The 21,122-nt window shown below is 34.0% G+C and overlaps 2 protein-coding genes and 1 pseudogene across 4 annotated transcripts; 2 read left to right on the top strand and 1 right to left on the bottom strand.

Moving 5' to 3' along the window:
• The window catches only part of LOC127898877 (uncharacterized), a 147,233-nt pseudogene extending 137,014 nt beyond the window's left edge, over positions 1 to 10,219 (top strand).
• A 918-nt stretch (positions 10,220 to 11,137) lies between these two features.
• LOC107176411 (probable LRR receptor-like serine/threonine-protein kinase At3g47570) lies at positions 11,138 to 12,157 on the top strand. Its single transcript, XM_025100148.2, has 2 exons — positions 11,138 to 11,756; positions 11,870 to 12,157. The coding sequence occupies exons 1-2, from the start codon at positions 11,138 to 11,140 to the stop codon at positions 11,920 to 11,922; spliced, it is 672 nt and encodes a 223-aa protein (XP_024955916.1). The 3' UTR covers positions 11,923 to 12,157.
• A 4,666-nt stretch (positions 12,158 to 16,823) lies between these two features.
• On the bottom strand, positions 16,824 to 20,781 carry LOC102610421 (protein trichome birefringence-like 14). Of its 3 annotated transcripts, none has more exons than XM_006465017.4 (5): positions 20,522 to 20,679; positions 19,600 to 19,892; positions 19,310 to 19,432; positions 18,173 to 18,368; positions 16,826 to 17,944 (listed from the first exon to the last, which is right to left on the bottom strand). In XM_006465017.4, the coding sequence occupies exons 2-5, from the start codon at positions 19,754 to 19,756 to the stop codon at positions 17,116 to 17,118; spliced, it is 1,305 nt and encodes a 434-aa protein (XP_006465080.1). In that variant the 5' UTR covers positions 19,757 to 19,892; positions 20,522 to 20,679; the 3' UTR covers positions 16,826 to 17,115. The 3 variants fall into 3 exon arrangements, with proteins under 3 accessions (XP_006465081.1, XP_006465080.1, XP_006465078.1); XM_006465015.4 differs by having other exon boundaries at positions 16,827 to 17,944; positions 20,623 to 20,781; XM_006465018.4 differs by lacking the exon at positions 19,310 to 19,432 and having other exon boundaries at positions 16,824 to 17,944; positions 20,623 to 20,781.
• Positions 20,782 to 21,122: the final 341 nt, after the last annotated feature.

The raw sequence follows: 21,122 nt of genomic DNA, 5'->3' as shown, positions 1-21,122 counted from the left end.
TCATGGTCTCAAGGATTCCAACAGAATGGACCATCAGCTCCAGCTCCACCAATGCAACCAATTCCTCAAATTCCTCAAGCCTCTCAGCCACCATTTAGACCATACAATCAGAACCAAAATTACTCTCAACCCAAACCATGGGAGGATTCATTCCAGAATCTCAAGAATCTTACTCACTCCACGATTGAGCAATAGAACCGCACCATTGATGGACTACGAAATGAGTTGAGAGCAGGCTTCAACTCACAAGCCCAATCAGTTTCAAGCCTCGAGAAAATGGTGGGACAACTTGCTTCTTCAGTTCAGACCTTGGCAATGACTGTTGAGAAAGGCAAGTTTCCAAGTCAACCAGTGCCTAATCATAAAGGAGTACATGAAGCAAGTACCAGTTCACCAAAGCAGCATGGAGAAGTCAAAGCAATCATGACTTTGCGAAAAGGAAAAGAAGTTGACAACAAAGTGGAGATGCCGGTGACAAAAGAAAATCAAATTGTACCTGTGAATGTTGAAGACTCATCACCGGATGAGAAAGAAGAAACCAACCCACGAGAATATGTTCACAAAGCTCCATTTCCTTAGAGGTTAGCTAAAGGAAATAAGGGAAAGTCCACAGGTGAGATTCTCGAAATCTTCAAACAGGTAAGTGTTAACATCCCTTTGCTTGATGCTATAAAACAAGTTCCAACTTATGCCAAGTTTCTTAAAGACCTTTGTACTAAAAAGAGAAACATTCATGTTCAAAAGAAGGCATTTTTAACAGAAAACGTTAGTTCTATCCTCCAACATAAAATTCCTCTAAAATGCAAAGACTCAAGCTCCCCTACTATCTTATGTAGCATAGGGAACCACACAATTGAGAATGCTTTGTTGGATTTAGAAGCTAGTGTAAATCTATTACCTTACTCAATTTTCGTGAAACTTGGACTAGGAGAATTACACCCAACTCTAGTGGTGTTACAGCTTGCAGATCGGTCCATAAAAATACCTCGTGGTATTGTGGAGGACGTGCTTATCCAGGTCGACAAGTTTTATTTTCCTGTTGATTTCATTGTAATTGACACTCAACCAATACAGGATTCAAGGAAGCACATCCCCATTATTCTAGGCCGACCTTTCTTGGCAACTGCGGATGCTCACATTCAATGCAGGACTAGAAATATGCAGTTGTCCTTCGGCAACATGACTATGGAGCTGAACATCTTCAACATTGCCAAACAACCTCACAATGCAGATGATGGAATTGTTGATGTGGATTTAATAAAAACAATAGTTGATAATACTTTTCTTTCAAACCTTAATGATGATCCTTTACAAACATGTTTAACTCACTTTGGTTTGGATTTTGATATTGACAGATCGGTCGATGAGGTCAACGCCCCACTTGACCCAGCACCATCCATGGACACTAATAAATGGAAGTCAAGAGTTGAACAACTAGCACCATCAGAGAAGAAACTCATCTCATCATCAGAATCACCACCGAAACTCGAGCTCAAACCATTACCCAACACTTTAGAATATGCATTTTTGGGAGAAAAAAATACTCTACCGGTAATCATCTCATCATCCCTAAATGACGAACAAAAAGGTAAGTTGTTGGATGTTTTAAAAGAGCACAAAGGAGCATTAGGATGGACCATAGCAGACATCAAAGGTATAAACACAGTAGACTGCATGCATTACATTCACCTTGATGAAAATGCTAAATCTACTAGGGAAATGCAACGTCGGTTAAATCCTAACATGAAAGAAGTTGTTAGAACTGAAGTCCTTAAGCTATTAGACGCAGGTATCATTTACCCAATTTCTGATAGTTCATGGGTAAGTCCTGTACAAGTTGTCCCTAAAAGGTCAGGAGTCACAGTAGTTACCAATGCTGATAATGAATTGATGCCAACTAAAGTAACTACAGGATGGCGTGTATGTATTGATTATAGAAAGTTGAATTCTGTCACACGTAAAGACCATTTTCCTTTACCATTTATTGATCAAATGCTTGATAGATTAGCAGGCCATAAATTTTATTGCTTTCTAGATGGCTACTCAGGATATAATCAGATCCTCATAGCACCAAAAGATCAGGAGAAAACTACTTTCACTTGCCCTTTTGGCACTTTTGCATATAAAAGGATGCCATTTGGATTATGTAATGCACCTGCTACATTTCAACGATGCATGTTAAGCATTTTTTCTGATATGGTTGAACGATTCCTTGAAGTCTTTATAGATGACTTTTCTGTCTTTGGTGATTCATTTGATTAATGTTTACATCATCTAACACTAGTTCTGCAGAGATGTATCGAGAAGAACTTAGTCTTAAATTGGGAGAAGTGTCATTTTATGGTAAAGCAAGGTATTATTCTCGGTCAAATCATTTCGAGCAAAGGTATTGAGGTTGACAAAGCCAAGGTGTATCTCATTTCTAATCTTCTTCCACCCAAAACAGTCAGAAAAGTAAGATCTTTCCTTGGGCATGCTGGTTTCTATAGACATTTCATTAAAGATTTTAGAAAAGTTTCTAGACCCTTATGCAACTTACTTGCTAAGGATGTACCTTTTATCTTTAATGATTCATGTCTTGTGGCTTTTGAAAAATTAAAGCAATTGTTGACATCATCACCCATCATCCAGCCCCCAAACTGGAGTTTACCATTTGAGCTCATGTGTGATGCATCTGATTATGCAGTAGGAGCAGTATTAGGACAAAGAGTTGATCGAATTCCCCATGTTATTTACTATGCTAGTATGAAATTGAATGATGCACATTTGAACTATTCAACTACTGAAAAAGAAATGCTAGCAGTAGTGTTTACATTAGAGAAATTTCGGTCTTATCTCATTGGTTGTAAAATAATTATGTTCACAGATCATGCTGCTCTTAAATATCTTCTCACAAAGAAAGATGCAAAAGCTAGACTAATTCGTTGGGTATTACTTTTGCAAGAATTTGACTTGGAATTCAAGGATAAGAAAGGCACAGAAAATGTTGTGGCGGACCATCTCTCTCGTCTCCATTTTGACACAATTACAGAGCTATTAATATTGAATGAGTCATTTCCAGATGAACAAATAATGAGTGTGGAAGTATTACCGTGGTATGCTGGCATCGTGAATTATCTTGTTACAGGTCAACTTCCAGAGCATTGGACCAAGCAAGACAAGGCTAATTTTTTTTACGGAAATAAAGAATTTCTTTTGGGATAACCCGTATTTGTTCAAGTATTGTGCAGAAAAAATTGTTAGACGATGTGTCCCAGAAAGTGAAATTCATAATATCATTTCATTCTACCATGAACAAGCTTGTGGAGGCCATTTCAGTGCTAAGAAAACAGAGACTAAAGTTTTACAATGTGGTTTCTATTGGCCAACTATATTTCGAGATGCTTACACTTTCTGTTCTTCATGTGATAGGTGTCAACGAATGGGGAGCATTACGCGAAGGAATATGATACCACTAAATCTAATTTTAGTGGTTGAGATTTTTTATGTATGGGGTATCAACATCATGGGACCCTTTCCCCTTTCTTTTGGCCATCAATACATATTGGTTGCTGTTGACTACGTATCAAAATGGGTAGAAGTAATTCCATGCAGAACCAATGATCATAAGGTGGTGATAGGATTTTTGAAAAGCAACATTGTTTCACGCTTTGGATTCCCTCGAGCGATAATCAGTGATGGTGGTGCCCACTTTTGTAACAAAGCATTCAAAACTCTTTTGACAAAGTATTCAATCACTCACAAAGTGGCGACCCCATATCATCCGCAAACCAGTGGCCAAGTTGAGATCTCCAATCGAGAAATAAAGCACATATTAGAAAAGACGGTGAGGCCGGACAGAAAAGATTGGTCATTAAGACTTGATGATGCATTATGGGCATATAGAACGGCTTTCAAGACCCCGATTGGGATGTCACCCTACAGGCTAGTGTATGGAAAAGCTTGCCACCTACTTGTGGAACTCGAGCATCGTGCGTACTGGGCCATTAAGAAATTCAACTTTGACATGCAGCAAGCCAGCTCAGAAAGAATATTACAACTGACAGAACTTGAAAAAATTCGCAGTGATGCATACGAAAATGCCAAGATTTACAAGCAGCGAATGAAAGTCTTTCATGACAAGTAAATTATGAGAAAACCGTTCACTCCAAGTCAGAAAGTGCTTTTATTCAATTCTCGTTTACACCTATTCCCAGGTAAGTTACACTCTCGATGGTCTGGCCCCTTTATTGTTCATACTGTTTTTCCACATGGGGCAATTGAAATTAAGGACCCAAAGAACGGTGTCACATTTAAATTTAATGGTCAAAGATTAAAGCCATATCTAGAGTACTCCGTGACAATCAAGTCGGTTACTTCAGTTTCCCATAATAACTAATATTCTGAGGCGAAGTTATGGACAGAAACGAGATTCCAGCGAAGCTTCAAAAGTGATTCCCTTCACTTTCTCAGAATGCCCTCCTTACAATCTATAAAGTCTGGTCCGAACGCATGCGATTGCTCATGAGGAATAACATACCTGCTGACATCCGTTGGTTAATCGAGGCTAAAGTACGATTGACAGGTGAGTTACCTCCAAAATTTATTGCATACATGCCTGGTTGTGGTAAAGGAAATTATGCAAGAAAACGACAAGCTCGAAGAATTTTTGTTGCTTGTCATAAGTGTGCCAGAATAAGTTGCGATAAAAAACCATGTTCTTTAGGAATGATGTCTGATAACAGAGAATATAAGATTCAATTCATTAAGGATGGCTTGAATAAGGAGTCATTGGATGATATCCTTTTGTCTCTTAAAACGCATCCTAGTGGATATGTGCAAGGAGCGATTCTCCAGTTATGGCCATTATTCCAGAAAGAGCATGCACGATATAGTCTCGGGAATCTGACTATAAACGACCATGTTTGCCAGTTTATAAGAAAACTGGATGGGAAGCCTATCCTCGACCCATAAAGGGCGTTTAAGTCGTTTTTGGACGTAAAACCAGATGAAGATGTGAGCCACAGTCGCAACTACCTGTAAATATCCTTTTACTTCACTGTTATTTTATTTCACTGTTATTTTATCATTTGCATTATTGTTTTTAATAATTTTATTTTATCATTGTTTCTTTTTCTTTTTACTATTTCCTTTTTGACTCACGAGCCATGTGCTTTACGCGTTATTTGACACTGACATGCCACCTCATACACAGTTGTGATCCCATGTCACCAAGATTCTTAAATATGACTTTTTGTTAAGCACTCACAAATTATTTTTGAGAAATATTCCAATGGCAGCTACTCCCAATAGACAATTCAAGAACATTTGTGTGCTTTCTGGATTTACCTATGGCAAACATAAAGAGTTCGTTGATGCAGCCATAGATCTTGGTCGAAGCATAGCAAAGAGAAAATTACACTTGGTGTATGGAGGAGGTAACCGAGTGTTATCAAAATTGGTCTCAGAAGCTGCTTTTATCAGAGGAAGTCAAGTGTTAAGCATCATCCCAAGAGCTCTAAAACTTTTGGGCAGTTTGTCTGACTCATCGACTGGAGAAGAGTTAGTCATCTCAGGTATGCAAGAAAGAATAATTGAAATGCTTAATCATGCTGATGCTTTTATTTTCCTTCTAGGAGATCTTGCAACACTAGAGGCACTTATCACACTAGCATCTTGGGCTCATCTGCACATTCACCAGAAACCCATCAGTTTGCTAAATGTCAATAACTTTTATGATGGCTTTATCGCATTTCTTAACCATACAATAAAAAACTATTTCATTCCTTCCAATGCGACAAAACTTTTTATTTGTGCTCACACTGCTAATGAGCTACTTGATCTGTTACAAGCTTATAGACCGGAGCCAAACCCATGGACCTTTGTGTTGGAGCGTCCAAATAATGATGATAACAGTAGCCGCAGTAAGAAGTACAAATTAGATTTAACTCTCCGCCTATAAATATTTTCTTCTGTGTTGCACCACCCAGGTGATGTCTTCTAAACTCTATTTCTTTCCTTTAAAACATTGAGGACAGTGTTTTATTCTGGTTAGGGGGAGAGAATAGTCAACAATTGTGGAATCTTGGTTAAGTTTTTACTCTTTTTTTTTGTAGAAACTAACTGTTGCTAACCTTTTGTGTTGAAGATGGCTGAATATAGAGTGTAGTGACTCTAAAAACGCATCTTCATCGTTTGAAAAAAAAACAAAAAAAAATTCAGACATTTTCTTTTTTCTTTATTATGTTTTGATGTTCATTTTTCTTCTTCTTTTTAATTTCTCCTTTATAAATATACATTTTCAAATTTTTAAGTCGAAGATGGCTGAATATGGAGTGTAGTGCCTCTAGAAACGCATCTTCTAAGTTAAAAAAAACTATTTTCTTTTTCTATCATTTTAAGTGTAACTTTTCTAATTAGTTTTTCTGCATTATTTTCACATTTTTGCATGCATATTTTCCTTTCATGTTTAGGATAGGTTGGGGGGTATAACGTTCTTTAAAAAAAGAAATTTTGTGTGATTTGTTTTAACATTGGATGACATGATTAATTTCATATTTTAGTATTTGTATTATCTTTGGTCTTAAGTGATGTTATGCCATGTTTGCTACTTTACATGTTGATGTCGGAGACAAATATGAGTTGCTTGAAGGAATGAACATGTCATAATAAGTACCAAGTGAGTTTTTGAGCCTATCATTTTTCTTGGAGAGTAACTCTTTTGCCCATTCTTCATACAGCTTAGCAGTTTATTATTTTATATACGATCTCTAGATTTCTTTTGAGTTAACCCTAAAAAAAATATAAAAAAATATATAAAAAAATGTGTGTTGCTACATTTGGAGGCCCATCTAACTAGTATATATGGAAGATTATTTAGAGTCCTAAAAAACGATGGAAAGACCATCTTTGATCCGTTTGAGCCTTTTTATCCATCCCTTTTGTGAAATATTCATAGTTAACCCTTTTGAGACTTTATAAAAAGAAAAAAATTCTTTGTCAAACTTATTATCTTGACCCACTCCGATTTGGAGTATTACCCGATATCTTACAAGTTTCATCACCTATTTATGTTTGAGGAAAATGTAAATAATTATTTTGTTCAGTAAAATTATGCCAAACAAAAGCAAAAAAAAAAATTGTTGTTTCAAAAAAAAAGAAAAAAGAAAAAAAATAACAATAAAAGGTGAAATCCACCTTGCAACTTCAAAAAAAAAAAATTCTCTGCATTTTTCTCAAACATACACTTTGTTTTCCTTATTTTCCTTCTTTGTTAGCCATGTCCCTACCTATGTTACGTCCTAATAAAAGTCCTTGATTTTAGGGAACTATAGTCTGAAGTAGAAGCTAGTTATATGGGCTAAAAAGATGTAGTGGTACATAATAAAAAAAAGAAAAAAAAAGATAAATAAATTAGGTTGACTAGCATTTTTGTTTGACTTGAGATCGTATTATTTCTAAGTTGAGGGCATATTTATTTCATCTTGGTGAGAGCATGTGATATCACTTTTTTGTTATTTTCTCTTAATTACCATTCATTGAAGTGACTATTTTTATTGGGTTTAATTTCTTTGTGAGAGTGTCACTACTTCCAGTGAGATTTTGGGGTTTGACATATCATTCTTGAAAGTAGCTATGACAAAGTTTACTGGACTGATTCATGTGAATGGTTGATGTGGGTGTGATGTTTTTTTAGACTGGAGATAATGCCTATACTTTTATTTGATTGTCATCATTAATCTGATTAAATAAACATGAGTGTTTCAAAAAAAAAATCATTTTGGATTTGAATTTTGTTTTCGCTTTATTTGCTAGGGACTAGCAATAAGCTGGTTGGGGGGTGTGTTGAGTGTTAAAAAATGTATATTTATAAAGGAGAAAATCGTCATTTTACATTTCAAGTCTTACTAACAACCCTTACTTTTATGTATTTAAGGTTCTTGTAATTTAATTATGTGTGTTTTATTTTAATTAAGTATTTTGTGTATTTTAGGGGCATCATAGTCATTTCACAATAAACGAGAGATCAAACGGCAAAACGGACATCATTTTTGAACTCAAGACGGTCGAAAACCTTAGGAGGAGTATAAAAGGAAAAAATGGTATTGTTCACATATACGATACTATTCACTTGTACAGTACTGTCTACATTACTATTCACATAGACGGATCAATGACGTGGCATTGACCGATGATGTGGCATTGACTGATGAGGTGTCATGATCATATTGGCCTAAAATTCTTATGTACTGTTGATGGTGACGTGGCAGCATATTAGTGGACCAAAAAACGTGCGTACGGTACATGCAACACATGGGATTATTTTCAACCAAACCGCATCACTGTTCAAACTGCGTGGTCAAACTGTGTTACTGTTCATGCGTACTGTTGACTGATGACGTGACGCAATCCTGAGCGTCCAAACTGTTTTTAATCTGATGGCCATGATTTACTCAATATATCTATAAAAATGGGACCTCTCCCCCCTAATTTGTCATCTCTGAATCCATATTTGGACTCCATGTTCTGTAATTCCTCCTCTATCTTGTATTTTTTATGTATTTTAATAAATTCTGATTTTACCCCTAGTTCAATTATGAGTAGCTAATTTTCTTTCAAGCTTGGGTTGAATGTGAAGTCTCAACATGTGTCATGGGCTTTATTTAGTAAATTTATTTTCTCTTCCCCTCTAGTTTTTGTGGATGTTTTGACTTCTCGTCGACAAATAATAATAATCTTGTCTAGATACCGCCTTGGTTTCACCGGCTCTCTAGTATAAGGTTATTATTATTTGGCACGATAAGCCCTTAGCACCATATTGATTAGAGTGTGGTTCATGAAGTATGGATTCCCCCTTCATGATTTAATTGACATTAATAATGAATATTTAGCCCATGGTGCATGTTGATACGGATCCAGATACCCAAGTACGTCATTTCAATAGATTTCACTTCAATTTATTCTCGCCATTTCAATTCCAATTTTAGAATAATCTAAGTTACTTTCACCACAAATCCAACCACCTTCATACAAAATTAATTCTACACATAATTAAAATCCACCTCCTCGTGGGATCGACACTCGTCACCATTAATCTATTCTACAATAGATTCGTGCACTTGTGAGTTCAATAAAATTTGCACAGCAACAATCTCCTAGGCAGTGGTACAAGCGATTTGATCGATTTATGAAAGGGCAAAGGTACACAAGAAATAAATTTGATCATTGTGTGTATTTTCGCAAGCTACAAGAAGGATCTTTCATTTATTTGCTATTGTATGTCTATGATATGCTAATCGCATCGAAGAGCAAAGATAAGATTGAGAAGTTGAAGACTCAACTCAATCAAGATCTAAGTGAAGCTAAGAAGATTCTTGGCATGGAGATATGCAGAGATAGAGCTCGTGGCAAAGTAAGCTTGTCTCAGAAGCAATATTTTAAGAAGGTACTACAGCAGTTTGGCATGACTGAGCAAACAAAACCTGTAAGTACCCCGTTGGCTTCTCATTTCAAACTTTCTGCACAACTATCTCCTTCAATAGATGCAAAAGGAGAATACATGTTACAAGTTCCGTATTCAAGTGCAGTGGGTAGCTTGATGTATGCAATAGTGTGTACAAGGCCTGACATTTCATATACAGTTGGTATAGTGAGCAGATATATGCATAATCCTGGTAAAGGACATTGGCAAGCTGTGAAATGGATTCTACAGTACATTCAGAAGATCGTGGATCTTGGTTTACTGTTTGAGAGAGACGATACACTTGGTCAAGGTGTGATCGGGTACGTTGATTCTGATTATACTGGTAATTTGGACAAACGACGGTCAACCACCGAATATGTATTTACTTTTGTTGGAGGGCCAATTAGTTGGAATTCTACACTACAGTCTACAGTTGCACTGTCGACCACACAGGCCGAGTACATGGCAATTACAGAGGTTGTTAAAGAGGCTATTTGGTTACAAGGCTTGCTTGAAAACTTTGGATTGGCACAGGAGCACATTAATGTGTATTGCGACAATCAGAGTGCTATTCATTTAACAAAAAACCAAGTTTATCATGCGCGTACGAAGCACATCGATGTACGATTTCACTTTGTTCGGGAAATTGTTAATGAGGGGAAGATTCTTCTTCAGAAAATTAAGACTGCAGATAATCCCTCAGATATGTTGATCAAGGTAGTGACGACGATCAAGTTTGAGCATTATCTAAACTTGATCAATATCCTACAAGTTTGAAAGCAGAAGGAGAAGTCAAAGATTGAAGGATGATTTGATGTACTGGGAGTTTAGTATTCGGCTCAGAATTGAATAAATTTTCGCCGAGGTGGAGAATTATTGAAAAGTCAAAGAATGGCTTGCAAATTTCAAAAAACAAAGTTGGTGGCTTGCCAATTTCAAAAGGCAAGGTTGGTGGCACGATTTTGTTGAAGTTGCATGGAGGAAAAATGTGATGGTTTTCTAGAAGCCAATTGATTTTTTCAAAATTATTGATTTTGTTGCCCACCAAATTGATTTTCCATTCTAAATTCAATTTGTCAATTTGTCAATTTGGCAAGTTGTAGCCAAATTGAAAGTGGTAGGTGAGCTACGGTTCCTAAAAATAGAAGGGCCATTGTTCATTTGTAATGCATCCAAATTTGTGAGATTACCAAGTGAGTTTTGATAGAGAAATTCCATAGGTGCTAAGAAATTTGGGTGTATTGGGTATTGGGTTTTTTTTTTAGAGTTTTTCCACTTTTGTAAAGTCTCATTATTAGTAAAATTATCTTCCAATCTTTGCCCGTGGACGTAGGTATTACGCTGAACCACGTAAATCATTATGTTCTATTTTCTTTGCATTTGTTTATCATCACATTTATATTTCTCCAGAAGTCGCAGTATTAGTAATTACTCAACCCGGGTTTCTGCAACATAGAAGGCATTTTCAATAGTACAAAAGGAATTGCACTTGTTGGGAATGAGAATCTTTGTGGGGGTTTAGATGAATTGCATTTATCAGCATGTCCTCCCACAGGATCGAGAAAATCAAAATTCAGTACCCTGATCAAAGTGGTGATTCCAGTGACTGTGTTATGTTTGATCTTAGCTGTGTGTTTTATTATTGTTTATGGTCGAAGAAGGAGATCTACACAAAAATCCTCCAATAAATTGTCAATGGAACAACAATATCCAATGGTTTCTTATGCCCAGTTGAGTAAAGCAACAAATAATTTTTCAAGATCAAACTTGATTGGCCAGGGAAGCTTTGGCTCCGTGTATAAGGGAATTTTTTATGAAAATGAAATGATAGTTGCAGTGAAGGTTATTAATCTCAAGCAGAAAGGGGCTTCGAGGAGTTTTGCGGCTGAATGTGACGCATTGAGAAGTATTCGCCATCGGAATCTTATCAAAATCATCACTATTTGCTCAAGTATTGATCATAATGGGGATGATTTCAAGGCTCTTGTCTATGAGTACATGGAAAGCGGAAGTTTAGAAGAGTGGTTGCACCAGAGCAATGATCAACTCGGGAATTGCACTTTGAGCTTGATTCAAAGACTAAATATATCCATTGATGTGGCTTCTGCAATTGAATATCTCCATCACCACTGCCAACCACCAATTGTTCATGGCGATCTAAAGCCGAGCAATGTTTTGCTTGATCAAGATATGGTCGCACATGTGGGTGACTTTGGGTTAGCAAGAATTCTTTCTGATCAACCACTTGGTACTGCTCCAAGGACTGAATCAAGCTCAATTGGGATAAAAGGAACGGTTGGCTATGTCGCTCCGGGTAATTACTTTTACTTTGGTGCTACACATAATAGAAGAATTTCAGGTACTACAACATTATTAGCAATCATATGTAAGGCTACTAACACATTAATGCATCCACCATTGTTCCAGAGTATGGTACAGGCAGCAGAGTGTCGATGCCAGGAGATGTGTACAGCTTTTGAATTCTACTGCTGGGGATGTTCACGAGAAGGCGACCTACAGATAACATGTTCAACGACGGCCTGACTCTTCATGAATTTGCCAAAATGGCTTTGCCAGAGGCAGTGATAGAAACAGTTGAACCTTCACTTCGTTGGAAGTAAGGACAGGAAACTCATGGACTCGAGAGAATGGAAGAGTGAAGATTGAGGAGTGCTTGGTTGCTTTAGTGAGAATTGGAGTTCTCCGTTCAACGGAATCCCCAGCTCAACGAATCGAAATGACAGAGGTTGTATCAAAATTACGTGATGCCAGGGACTGCTTTGTCCGTACTACGGCTTGATGCATTGTTGCTGTCAAATGCTGTACATGCTCTACAGTCAAAAGACCAAATTAAAAATGGCTCTAGTTCATGATTTTCCTAAATTGAAAAAAAAAAAATTATCCGTATATGCTACGTACTTTTTTTTTTTTGAGAGAGTATATGCTACGTACTTGGTTGTGAACCTTTTGACTTCGTAGAGATCACTACTACATAATAATTCCCATGAAACTGAATTAAAAAAAAAATCATAAAAACTCTTAAGTGCCAAAGGCTTTTTAATGATTAAATTTTCATTACATGAGTATCCGGACACAATAAAGATGTGGGATACTAAAACAAATTCTTGGATGTTTTCTTTCTCTGCATATATGTTATAATCTAAAGTCTACTAGGTTTATAGAGATCTACATGACATGGTTTGGAAATCTACTTTCACTAATAAAAAGGCTCAAGTTATTGCCCTCACCATTAGGCTACAATGGCAATTCTTTTTTTTTTTTTAACTTTTTTCTTTAGTTATTCTTGAACATTTCTTTAAGTGTGCGTTTGACATTAAAATATTGTTAATATACTAATCTATATTTGGCTGCAAATCCTGATAGCATTGCACGGCACTACATTAAAAAGGTGGCTAATATAATAAAAGGTGTATAAAATAGCCCACAGAGAGTAGGGTTTAGGTTGTATTGTGTTAAAACACTTTTATATTTTAAATATTAACTTTTATTATTAATGAATTATAATAAATTTAAATTTATTAAATACTAATTTACACTTTAAAATTTTTAATGTAAATAATAATATAAGATAGTAATAGACCTAAATATTCAATAAATAAATGATAATGCACTATTTTACTTTCATTACATAAAATCTTTTTAATTATTGTACTTTAACTACATAAAAAGTATTTTAATTTTATTTAATCATTTATTATTTACTAAAATACTAAATCTTAAAAAATAAAATTAAACAATTATTTGACATTAATAAATAAAAATATATTTAATATTTAATATTTAATATTTAATATTGTATTGTATTGTATAATTATATAGTATTATATTTTTACAATATAATATTAACTTCAACTATATTATAATAATTAATATATAGAAACAAATAATATTACATAATATTGTAATATTTTATCATTTAACAATACTATATTATCAAATCGTTTTTACATTGCAAAAAATTAATATATAGAAATAATTACTTAATGTTTGATTTCAAAAATCAATAATAAGACCCTAAAATATTAATAATTTTAAATAATATTAATTTAATTTTAACATTAACATAAAATAAATATTATTTTATATAATACAGTTCATACTACACCAAACATAGTATTACATTACAACACAATGCAATGCACTCTAATGCAATATGTCATAATGCAATATAACTAATACACTATAACGCAATACAATATACCAACCACACCTCAAAATAGGGGTGGGCAAAAAAACCGTGCATTAGAGAAAATCGAACCGAACCGTTTTGGTCGGACCGGTTTTAATTTAAAAAAAAAAACCGAAATATATGGTTCGTAAAAAAAATCGAAATACAGGTTCGGTATTCGATTCACTCAGCTGAACCGAAAAATCGAGTTATTTTTGAAATTTTATTTAAATAGACACGTGTTAAATTTTAATTGGTTAGGTAAAATAACTTAAATAGGCATGCACACACTCGATTACGGGTATATATATATTTAAAAATTGTTGTTGGTGTTTGTTTCTAAATTTTCTTTTTATTTTGTGTTGTAAGTTTTAATTGTTGTTATTTTTATTTATCTTTACAACATTATATTTATGTAGATGGAGTATTGGAGTTTGATTATGTATTTTGAAATCTTAATATTTTATATTTTGTAAATACCTGATTAGTAGTTAATAAGATATTAGTGATAAAATGTGTTTTGAATGCTTTGTATTTATTATTAATATTTGTAATGAAATTAGGATAAATTAATTATTGAAAAAAATTATTACATTCATGAGGCCTAATGCACTAAAAATTTAGAAATTCAAAATAGACCCAATAGGCCCAAAATTGAAAAAATCAAACCGAACCAAACCGATCCAAAAAGATCCGTTTATATTCGATTTTTATTAAATTCAGTTTTTATTTAATTCTTTTTATAAAATAACCAATTTAAATCGGTTCTACTTAATTGAGGAGTGCTTGGTTGCTTTAGTGAGAATTGGAGTTCTCTGTTCAACGGAATCCCAGCTCAACGAAACGAGATGACAGAGGTTGTATCAAAATTACGTGACGCCAGGGACTGCTTTGTCCGTACCAAGGCTTGATGCATTGTTGCTGTCAAATGCAATACATGCTCTACACTCAAAGATCAAATTAAAAATGGCTCTAGATTATGATTTTCCTAAATTGAAAAATAAAAAATAAAAAATTATCCGTGTATGCAACGTACTTGGTTGTGAATCTTTTGACTTTCTAGAGATCTCTGCTAGCTACATAATAATTCCCATGAAACTGAATTGTAAAAAAAAAAAAAATCATAAGAACTCCAAGTGCCAAAGGATTTTTAATGATTAAATTTACATTACATGAGTATCCAGACACGATAAAGATGTGCGATACTATTATACTAAAACAAATTCTTGGATATTTTCTTTTGCTGCATGTATGTTACAATATGAAGTCTACTAGGTTTATAGAGATCTACATGACATAGTTTGGGAATCTAATTTCACTAATAAAAAGGCTCAAGTTACTGCCTTCACCAGTAGGCTACAATGGCAATTCCTTTTTTAAAAAAAAAAAAAAAAAACCTTTTTTTCTTTAGTTATTCCTCTACTTTTCTTTAAGGGGTGCATTTGATATTAAAACATTGTTCATATACTAATCTATATTTGGCTGTAATTTCTGATTGCATTGCACTGCATTAAAAAGGTGGCTAATATAATAAAAGGTGTATAAAATAACCCACAGAGAGTAGGGTTTAAGCTGTATTGCATTAAAGCACTTTTATATTTTAGATATTAACTTTTATTATTTAATAAATTTAAATTTATTAAATATTAATCTATACTTATATTTAAAAAAATTAATGTAAATAATAATATAAGATAGTAATTGACGTAAATATTTAATAAATAAATGATAATACACTATTTTACTTTCATTACATAAAATCATTTTAATTATTGTAAAAGTATTTTAATTTTATTTAATCATTTATTATTTATTAAACTACTAAATCTTAAAGAAATTAAATTAAACAATTATTTTTTGAATGAATTAAACAATTATTTGACATTAATAAATAAAAATAAATTCATAATTTAATACTATATTGTATAATTATATAGTATTATATTTTTACAATATAATACTAACTTATACTATATTATAATAATTAATATATAGAAATAAATTATAATATAATATAAATAATATTACATAATATTGTAATATTTTATAATATGATATTATCAAATCATTTCTACATTGCAAAAATTAATATATAGTAATAATTACATAATGCTTAATTTCAAAAATTAATAATAAGACCCTAAAATATTAAAAAATTTGAATAATATTAATTTAATCTTAACATTAACATAAAATAATATTATTTTGTATAATATAGTTCATACTACACCAAACATAATATTGCATTATAACTCAATTCAACGTGTCTTAATACAATATGCCATAATGCAATATAACTAATACACTATCAACCACACCCTAAAATGATTTATGTTGTCCATGTCATTAATGCTCCAAAGGACAGAAAATAGAAAGAAGTAATTAACAAGGCTACATTATCACACAAAATAATAATAATAAATAACTAAAACAAAATGAGAGGACACATTGTGTTGCTCATAACTCGTGAGAAATAGAGAATGAAACTAATTGCACTCCCAACGGGGATCATATATGTACCATAATAATAACAGCAAAAGATCATCAGGTTACAGTAACACTTATCACGCATAAGCTCATCAAAACAGTTAAGCACTAAATTTCATAAAAGAATCTATTTAAAATAATTAAGAACAAATTCACATTTTATAAAATATAAATGTCTAGATTTGAAGATCTAGCATCAAGAGCTAATTAAAAATTAAAAATCATGATGAAGAGTTGCCACAACAGGAATAGAGAAGATGAAAAACGAATTCTTGACGAATGGGGGGAGAAAAAAAGAGATAAGAAAATTCAACGCTTGATACATTCTCTCTTAAGAGGAAGACAAAGAACTTGATCTCTCTGCTGCAGGAAATAAGGTCTGGGCCTGGCTTTGAGCTTGAGGGATCCAGCTTCAATTTTAGTCATTGTCATTAAAAGGGAGGTTGGGTCACAAATTAGAAGGCAAACGGCAAGCGTGAGAGCGAGGATTAACAACAAAATAATAATGTTGTGAGCGTGTCAAAAGTCCATTGTTTTGGACTCATATATCTTTGTGTCAATTTAGTCAAAAAAAAATTGACAAAATGAAGGAAATTGAGAGTTGAACTTCGTATTAACAGAGTGTGGACATGGATCATTAACAGGCTGCTCCTACCACTAAATGCAATACAAATAATTCTTGAAATGCCAACATAGAGAAATTTTCTTTTTAAATTAATAGCAACTTAAATATATATATATATATATATATATTACATGCAACAACTCCTAGATGATAGAACTGTTTTAAGCACTCAATTGCCAGCAGTTGGAGATCTCCTGATAACAACTATGATAACTAAAACTAGAACAAGCTGCTCTATTGACTCTACAAACAATAAGAAACTCTAATTTTGTGTAAGATTCGGCAATAATCAAAAACAGGTCAATTTGACCATTAAAAATCCTATATTTGTAGTAAATCACAAATGTTGCCTATTAACCTGTCATGACAACACTATATTTGTGCTGCAAGCAATTCATTCCAAGTGTCTGGAATGCCGGGTAGGCACCAATGCAAGCAATCATTTATTCCTCCAGTTGCCCTAACACTGTAATGGGATATGTGACCCTCGTCTCTCAGATCAGAAATAGCAGTTATATCCAACAGCTTTATCCTCGTACCCTTAACAGCACCCTCAACAACCTCATCACTTGATTGATCTTGCAAAACTTCCCTTCCTCCTGTCAAAGGAGTGGTATTATCACAGCTACCCCCTGTGTTCCAGTCCCCATTACGGAAATGCCTTGGAGAGATGGTTCTAAAGAATGCTTTAAGTCGTGGAAGATAGGGAAGCCGCGAATCAAGCCACTTGGAAATACTGTATGCTGTAAAATTCTTGGCACCCCCCATGCTCGCAAGTTTGCTATCGTCATTAGGCTTTCCATTCACATACATCACCCAACGGTTGGCTGTAAGCTTCCCTCTGTTCCAATGATGTCCTGTATTGAGGACTAAGACATCAAACCGATGGAGGTATTTTCTCATGAAAGCTGGTGGACGGTCCAAATGCATGGCCACATTAGACCTGGGGTCTGTACTGTTAATTGGAACCAAGTCAGCAAGAGTTGATGACCAATAATATAAAATAGTAGTGTTGGTATTTGGAAAACGAAAAGCCCAGCCATCGGGACGTTTAGCTCCACGAGCTTTGATGAGACCATATTCCTTCCCAACATCTTCAACTTCTGGACTCATTTCCCCACCAGTTGCCATACACATCAAAGACTGAAATTGTTGCCTGCCCAAAGAATCTCCAATAAATGCGATTGTTTTGTCCTGCATTCTGGAATGTACGAACAATATTTAGGAAACTAAACATGTCTAAACATCAAAATCTCTTTTTTATAACAATAGGATCACTTCCAAATTCAAAGAATGATGTCTATGTAGGATTTTTGGCCAGAAATCAGCAGTAGTTACGCCATTTCATGTAATGACAATTAGAAGAGAGCAGAGAAGCAGCAGGAGCATAAGAATCCATTGACTACGAAAAATGAAAATGGAGGCCTACCTTCTCAAGAATGCAGATCGCTCAAACTCCGGCATTTCACAATTGTTTGGCAGCCACGTATATCCTTCATAAGAAAAATCTGATCGCTGGGTCAATCTACATGCCCACATTTCTGATAACCACTGTTTACATCCAAACCCAGAATACAAAGGACGCCTGCTGTCTGCAACCCACTGGCCTTTGGCATAATTACAAACTGCAAAGAGAAAAATAACAAATCATTAGATATTGTAGTAGTATTATTTAGAACATTTAGATAACATAAATTTGGTCCACAAAAGCTTCTTAATAATATAATAGATACTAAACAGAAAAGAGAATTCTTTAACTTTTTTCTTTTGCTCCTCTCTTTTGGTATCCTTAACGGGCACAATACATACACAGATGTTCTTAGTTTCACTGAATGCATGATTGTGCAAGTGTTTGCACCACAAAAGAATTGTAAATAGCACAAAATTTTGTTTTTGGGTTGACTAGTTTCCAAACAAGACAAGTGAATTTCTAGGGACCAGGTAATCAACCAAATACAATGCAAGGCATAAGCCACATACTTCCATGGGAAATGATCATTGTAATATTCATTCCTATGGACAAACGCCAAGCAAGCAATAGAGATGCATATTTCATGCCATCCAAAAGGTCCTGAAGGCTTAACTAATAACACTTGAGCTGATGCAAGGAGTAAAAAGATAAAGTAAGACTCTACAAATATTTCTGAATTGAAGGCTGCAATCCTTCTAGGAATTACTTGGTCATGGCACATGCGAAATCAATTAACCAATTACATTAGTTTTACCAAGCAAACAAACAATGGAAAGACAGCAATGATACAGACTCATGTAGGCAAACACTTTTATGTAATTCCTAGAAGGATCAAAAGAGAGGAGTGACCAAGTGAGCTCATAATGAAATTAAGGAAAGCATGATAACAAGAATCTAGCGCAAGCAAATAAAAGAAGAAAATAAACTGCAATCACATACAAAAAGGCTCATAAAATTGGCAGAGTAGCGAGTAGCAACTGTTGCAGTTGTATGAGAATGCAACAGTACCTTTCTTCCTAGTCGAGAATTTCCTATACCCTTTATTTTCTTTCTTTTCAGCAGCATATAAAGTTGTAAAATTTGTTAATTGATTACCTAAATCTTTATGTACTAGTTCTTCTGCTTCTTCTGCAGTGATTTCTTCAAAAAGAAATTCTTCAATATTCCCCTTTGGCCTCATAGACACTGAAGAGTTATTTACAGTATCTGAGTGATACTCTGAACCACAACAAAAATAAATAAATAAATAAATGAAAATAGAAATAAAAGATTGAATCAGAAAGCATCTAATCTTTCAATACATTTTATGATTGGGGAGAAATGCAAGGGCAGTAAATGTACAGATATTTGCATATAAATAATATTTATGGATTCAGAACACGAACCTGAAGATGGCCATGTGAACTGATCCTGGCCCGTCAATAGAGTAGTAATGGAAGGATTCTTTTCACTAACCCAAAGTATGATGGTTGTAAAGATAAGTGTTATCAGAGTGACAGAAAGATGTCTTCCCCTGAATCTGTTATAATTTCCACCTTTCATGTCTACTTTACAATACAAGATACATTGACCCTTAATCAGATCAAATGCCTAATCAACTTTATCTAAACATAAGTTATACAGCAAAAATCCCTCTTCTTTGTCCAGGGAAAAATCTACTCATTCAGGAGGCCTCCAGCTGAATGCAGACAAAATGAGATCAGAAGCATCAAAACAAATAAAAAGAAGGGAAAAAAAAACGTCAATTGACACTAAGGGCAACAATTAATACAGATTGTTCTAGTTAAATACAAGAAAAAGGTACATAAAGTGCAGCATGGACACCACAGAACTAAAGTTTTGCGTCCAATTTGTTCATACAACTGATAAGACATTCCATTATGGATAACAGAACCCAATACACGTACCAGGCACCTACAATGGGATATCTAATCAACATAAATCATCTCTAAGACCACGTAACCTTCGTTAGCAAACCTATACATCAGTGATGTGAGGCAACTAATATTTAATTCGAAGCTGGTCCCTTTCGCAGATACAAAAGAAGTGCAAACATTACACATTTATACCTAAACGAAGAATACATAATACAAACAAGCATGATTACGAGTAAATGGACATAGCATCATATTCATAGCATATTAAAACCAACTTAAACTACTGAAAAAGAAACGTACATTTTCAGTTTCCAGGGCAAGCTAGCACGGTTAAAAAATGATTAAATTTAAGAAATTTTCAAAACCCAGTTGAGAAAAATGCCTTCAAAGAAAGAGAAAATGAATAAAAGAATGGATATTTAAATCATACATTGTGAAGTTGTAAACATGACAATGAAGGTGGAGCTTCAGAGATCTAAAAGGGTCACAAATCGTTCATATTTTTCTAAATAAATGAAAAAGAAAACGAACCTAAATTTGGGTGGCTTCCTTTGGTTCTTAACTTCTTATTGTAGAAATAGTAACGGATCTGCTGAACCACAAAAAGAAAGAGAGAATGTAGTTAATGCAGAACTGCAGAAGATATCAAGAGAGAAAGGGACACTCGTATTAATGGGCAAATTTCATGCAGAGACCTTTTGTTTGATCAAATTTCATTAAGTTATTATTAGTACTTATTTTGTTTGAAGAGTGACGTTGATACTTGATACGTTACGAATTAATAATTTTTTAGAAAAGAAGTTGTTTTGACAGTATAATTCTTTTTCCGTGTTGACATCATCTATTTCAACACGAGTGTCTCTTTCTCTATTTTAAAAAGAAAAAGAAAAAGAAAAAGTTTAGGGGTTGGCATTAACTTAATCAGTTTGAAAATTTTATGATCGAATGCGAACCGAACTTAGGAATTTAACCTAAATCATTTGGTTTGGTTCCTTAAGTTTAGTTGGATTTGGTACGGTTTATATGATTCG

Source organism: Citrus sinensis, chromosome 7 (genome assembly GCF_022201045.2).
Source record: "Citrus sinensis cultivar Valencia sweet orange chromosome 7, DVS_A1.0, whole genome shotgun sequence".
NCBI lineage: Eukaryota > Viridiplantae > Streptophyta > Magnoliopsida > Sapindales > Rutaceae > Citrus > Citrus sinensis.
The sequence above is the reverse complement of the archived record's forward strand: the minus strand, read 5'-3'. Positions and strand labels throughout refer to the sequence as shown.

Bases quoted from the DNA above. Each gene is read 5' to 3' on its own strand.
- LOC107176411 (XM_025100148.2), top strand. From the start codon at position 11,138: ATGGAACAACAATATCCAATGGTTTCTTATGCCCAGTTGAGTAAAGCA. The intron at 11,757-11,869 runs GTAATTACTTTT...CCATTGTTCCAG, and splicing joins GGTTGGCTATGTCGCTCCGG to AGTATGGTACAGGCAGCAGA.
- LOC102610421 (XM_006465015.4), bottom strand. From the start codon at position 19,756: ATGAAAGGTGGAAATTATAACAGATTCAGGGGAAGACATCTTTCTGTC. The intron at 19,433-19,599 runs GTTCGTGTTCTG...GTTGTGGTTCAG, and splicing joins GTTCACATGGCCATCTTCAG to AGTATCACTCAGATACTGTA. The intron at 18,369-19,309 runs GTAATCAATTAA...TTCTCTTTGCAG, and splicing joins ACTAGTACATAAAGATTTAG to TTTGTAATTATGCCAAAGGC.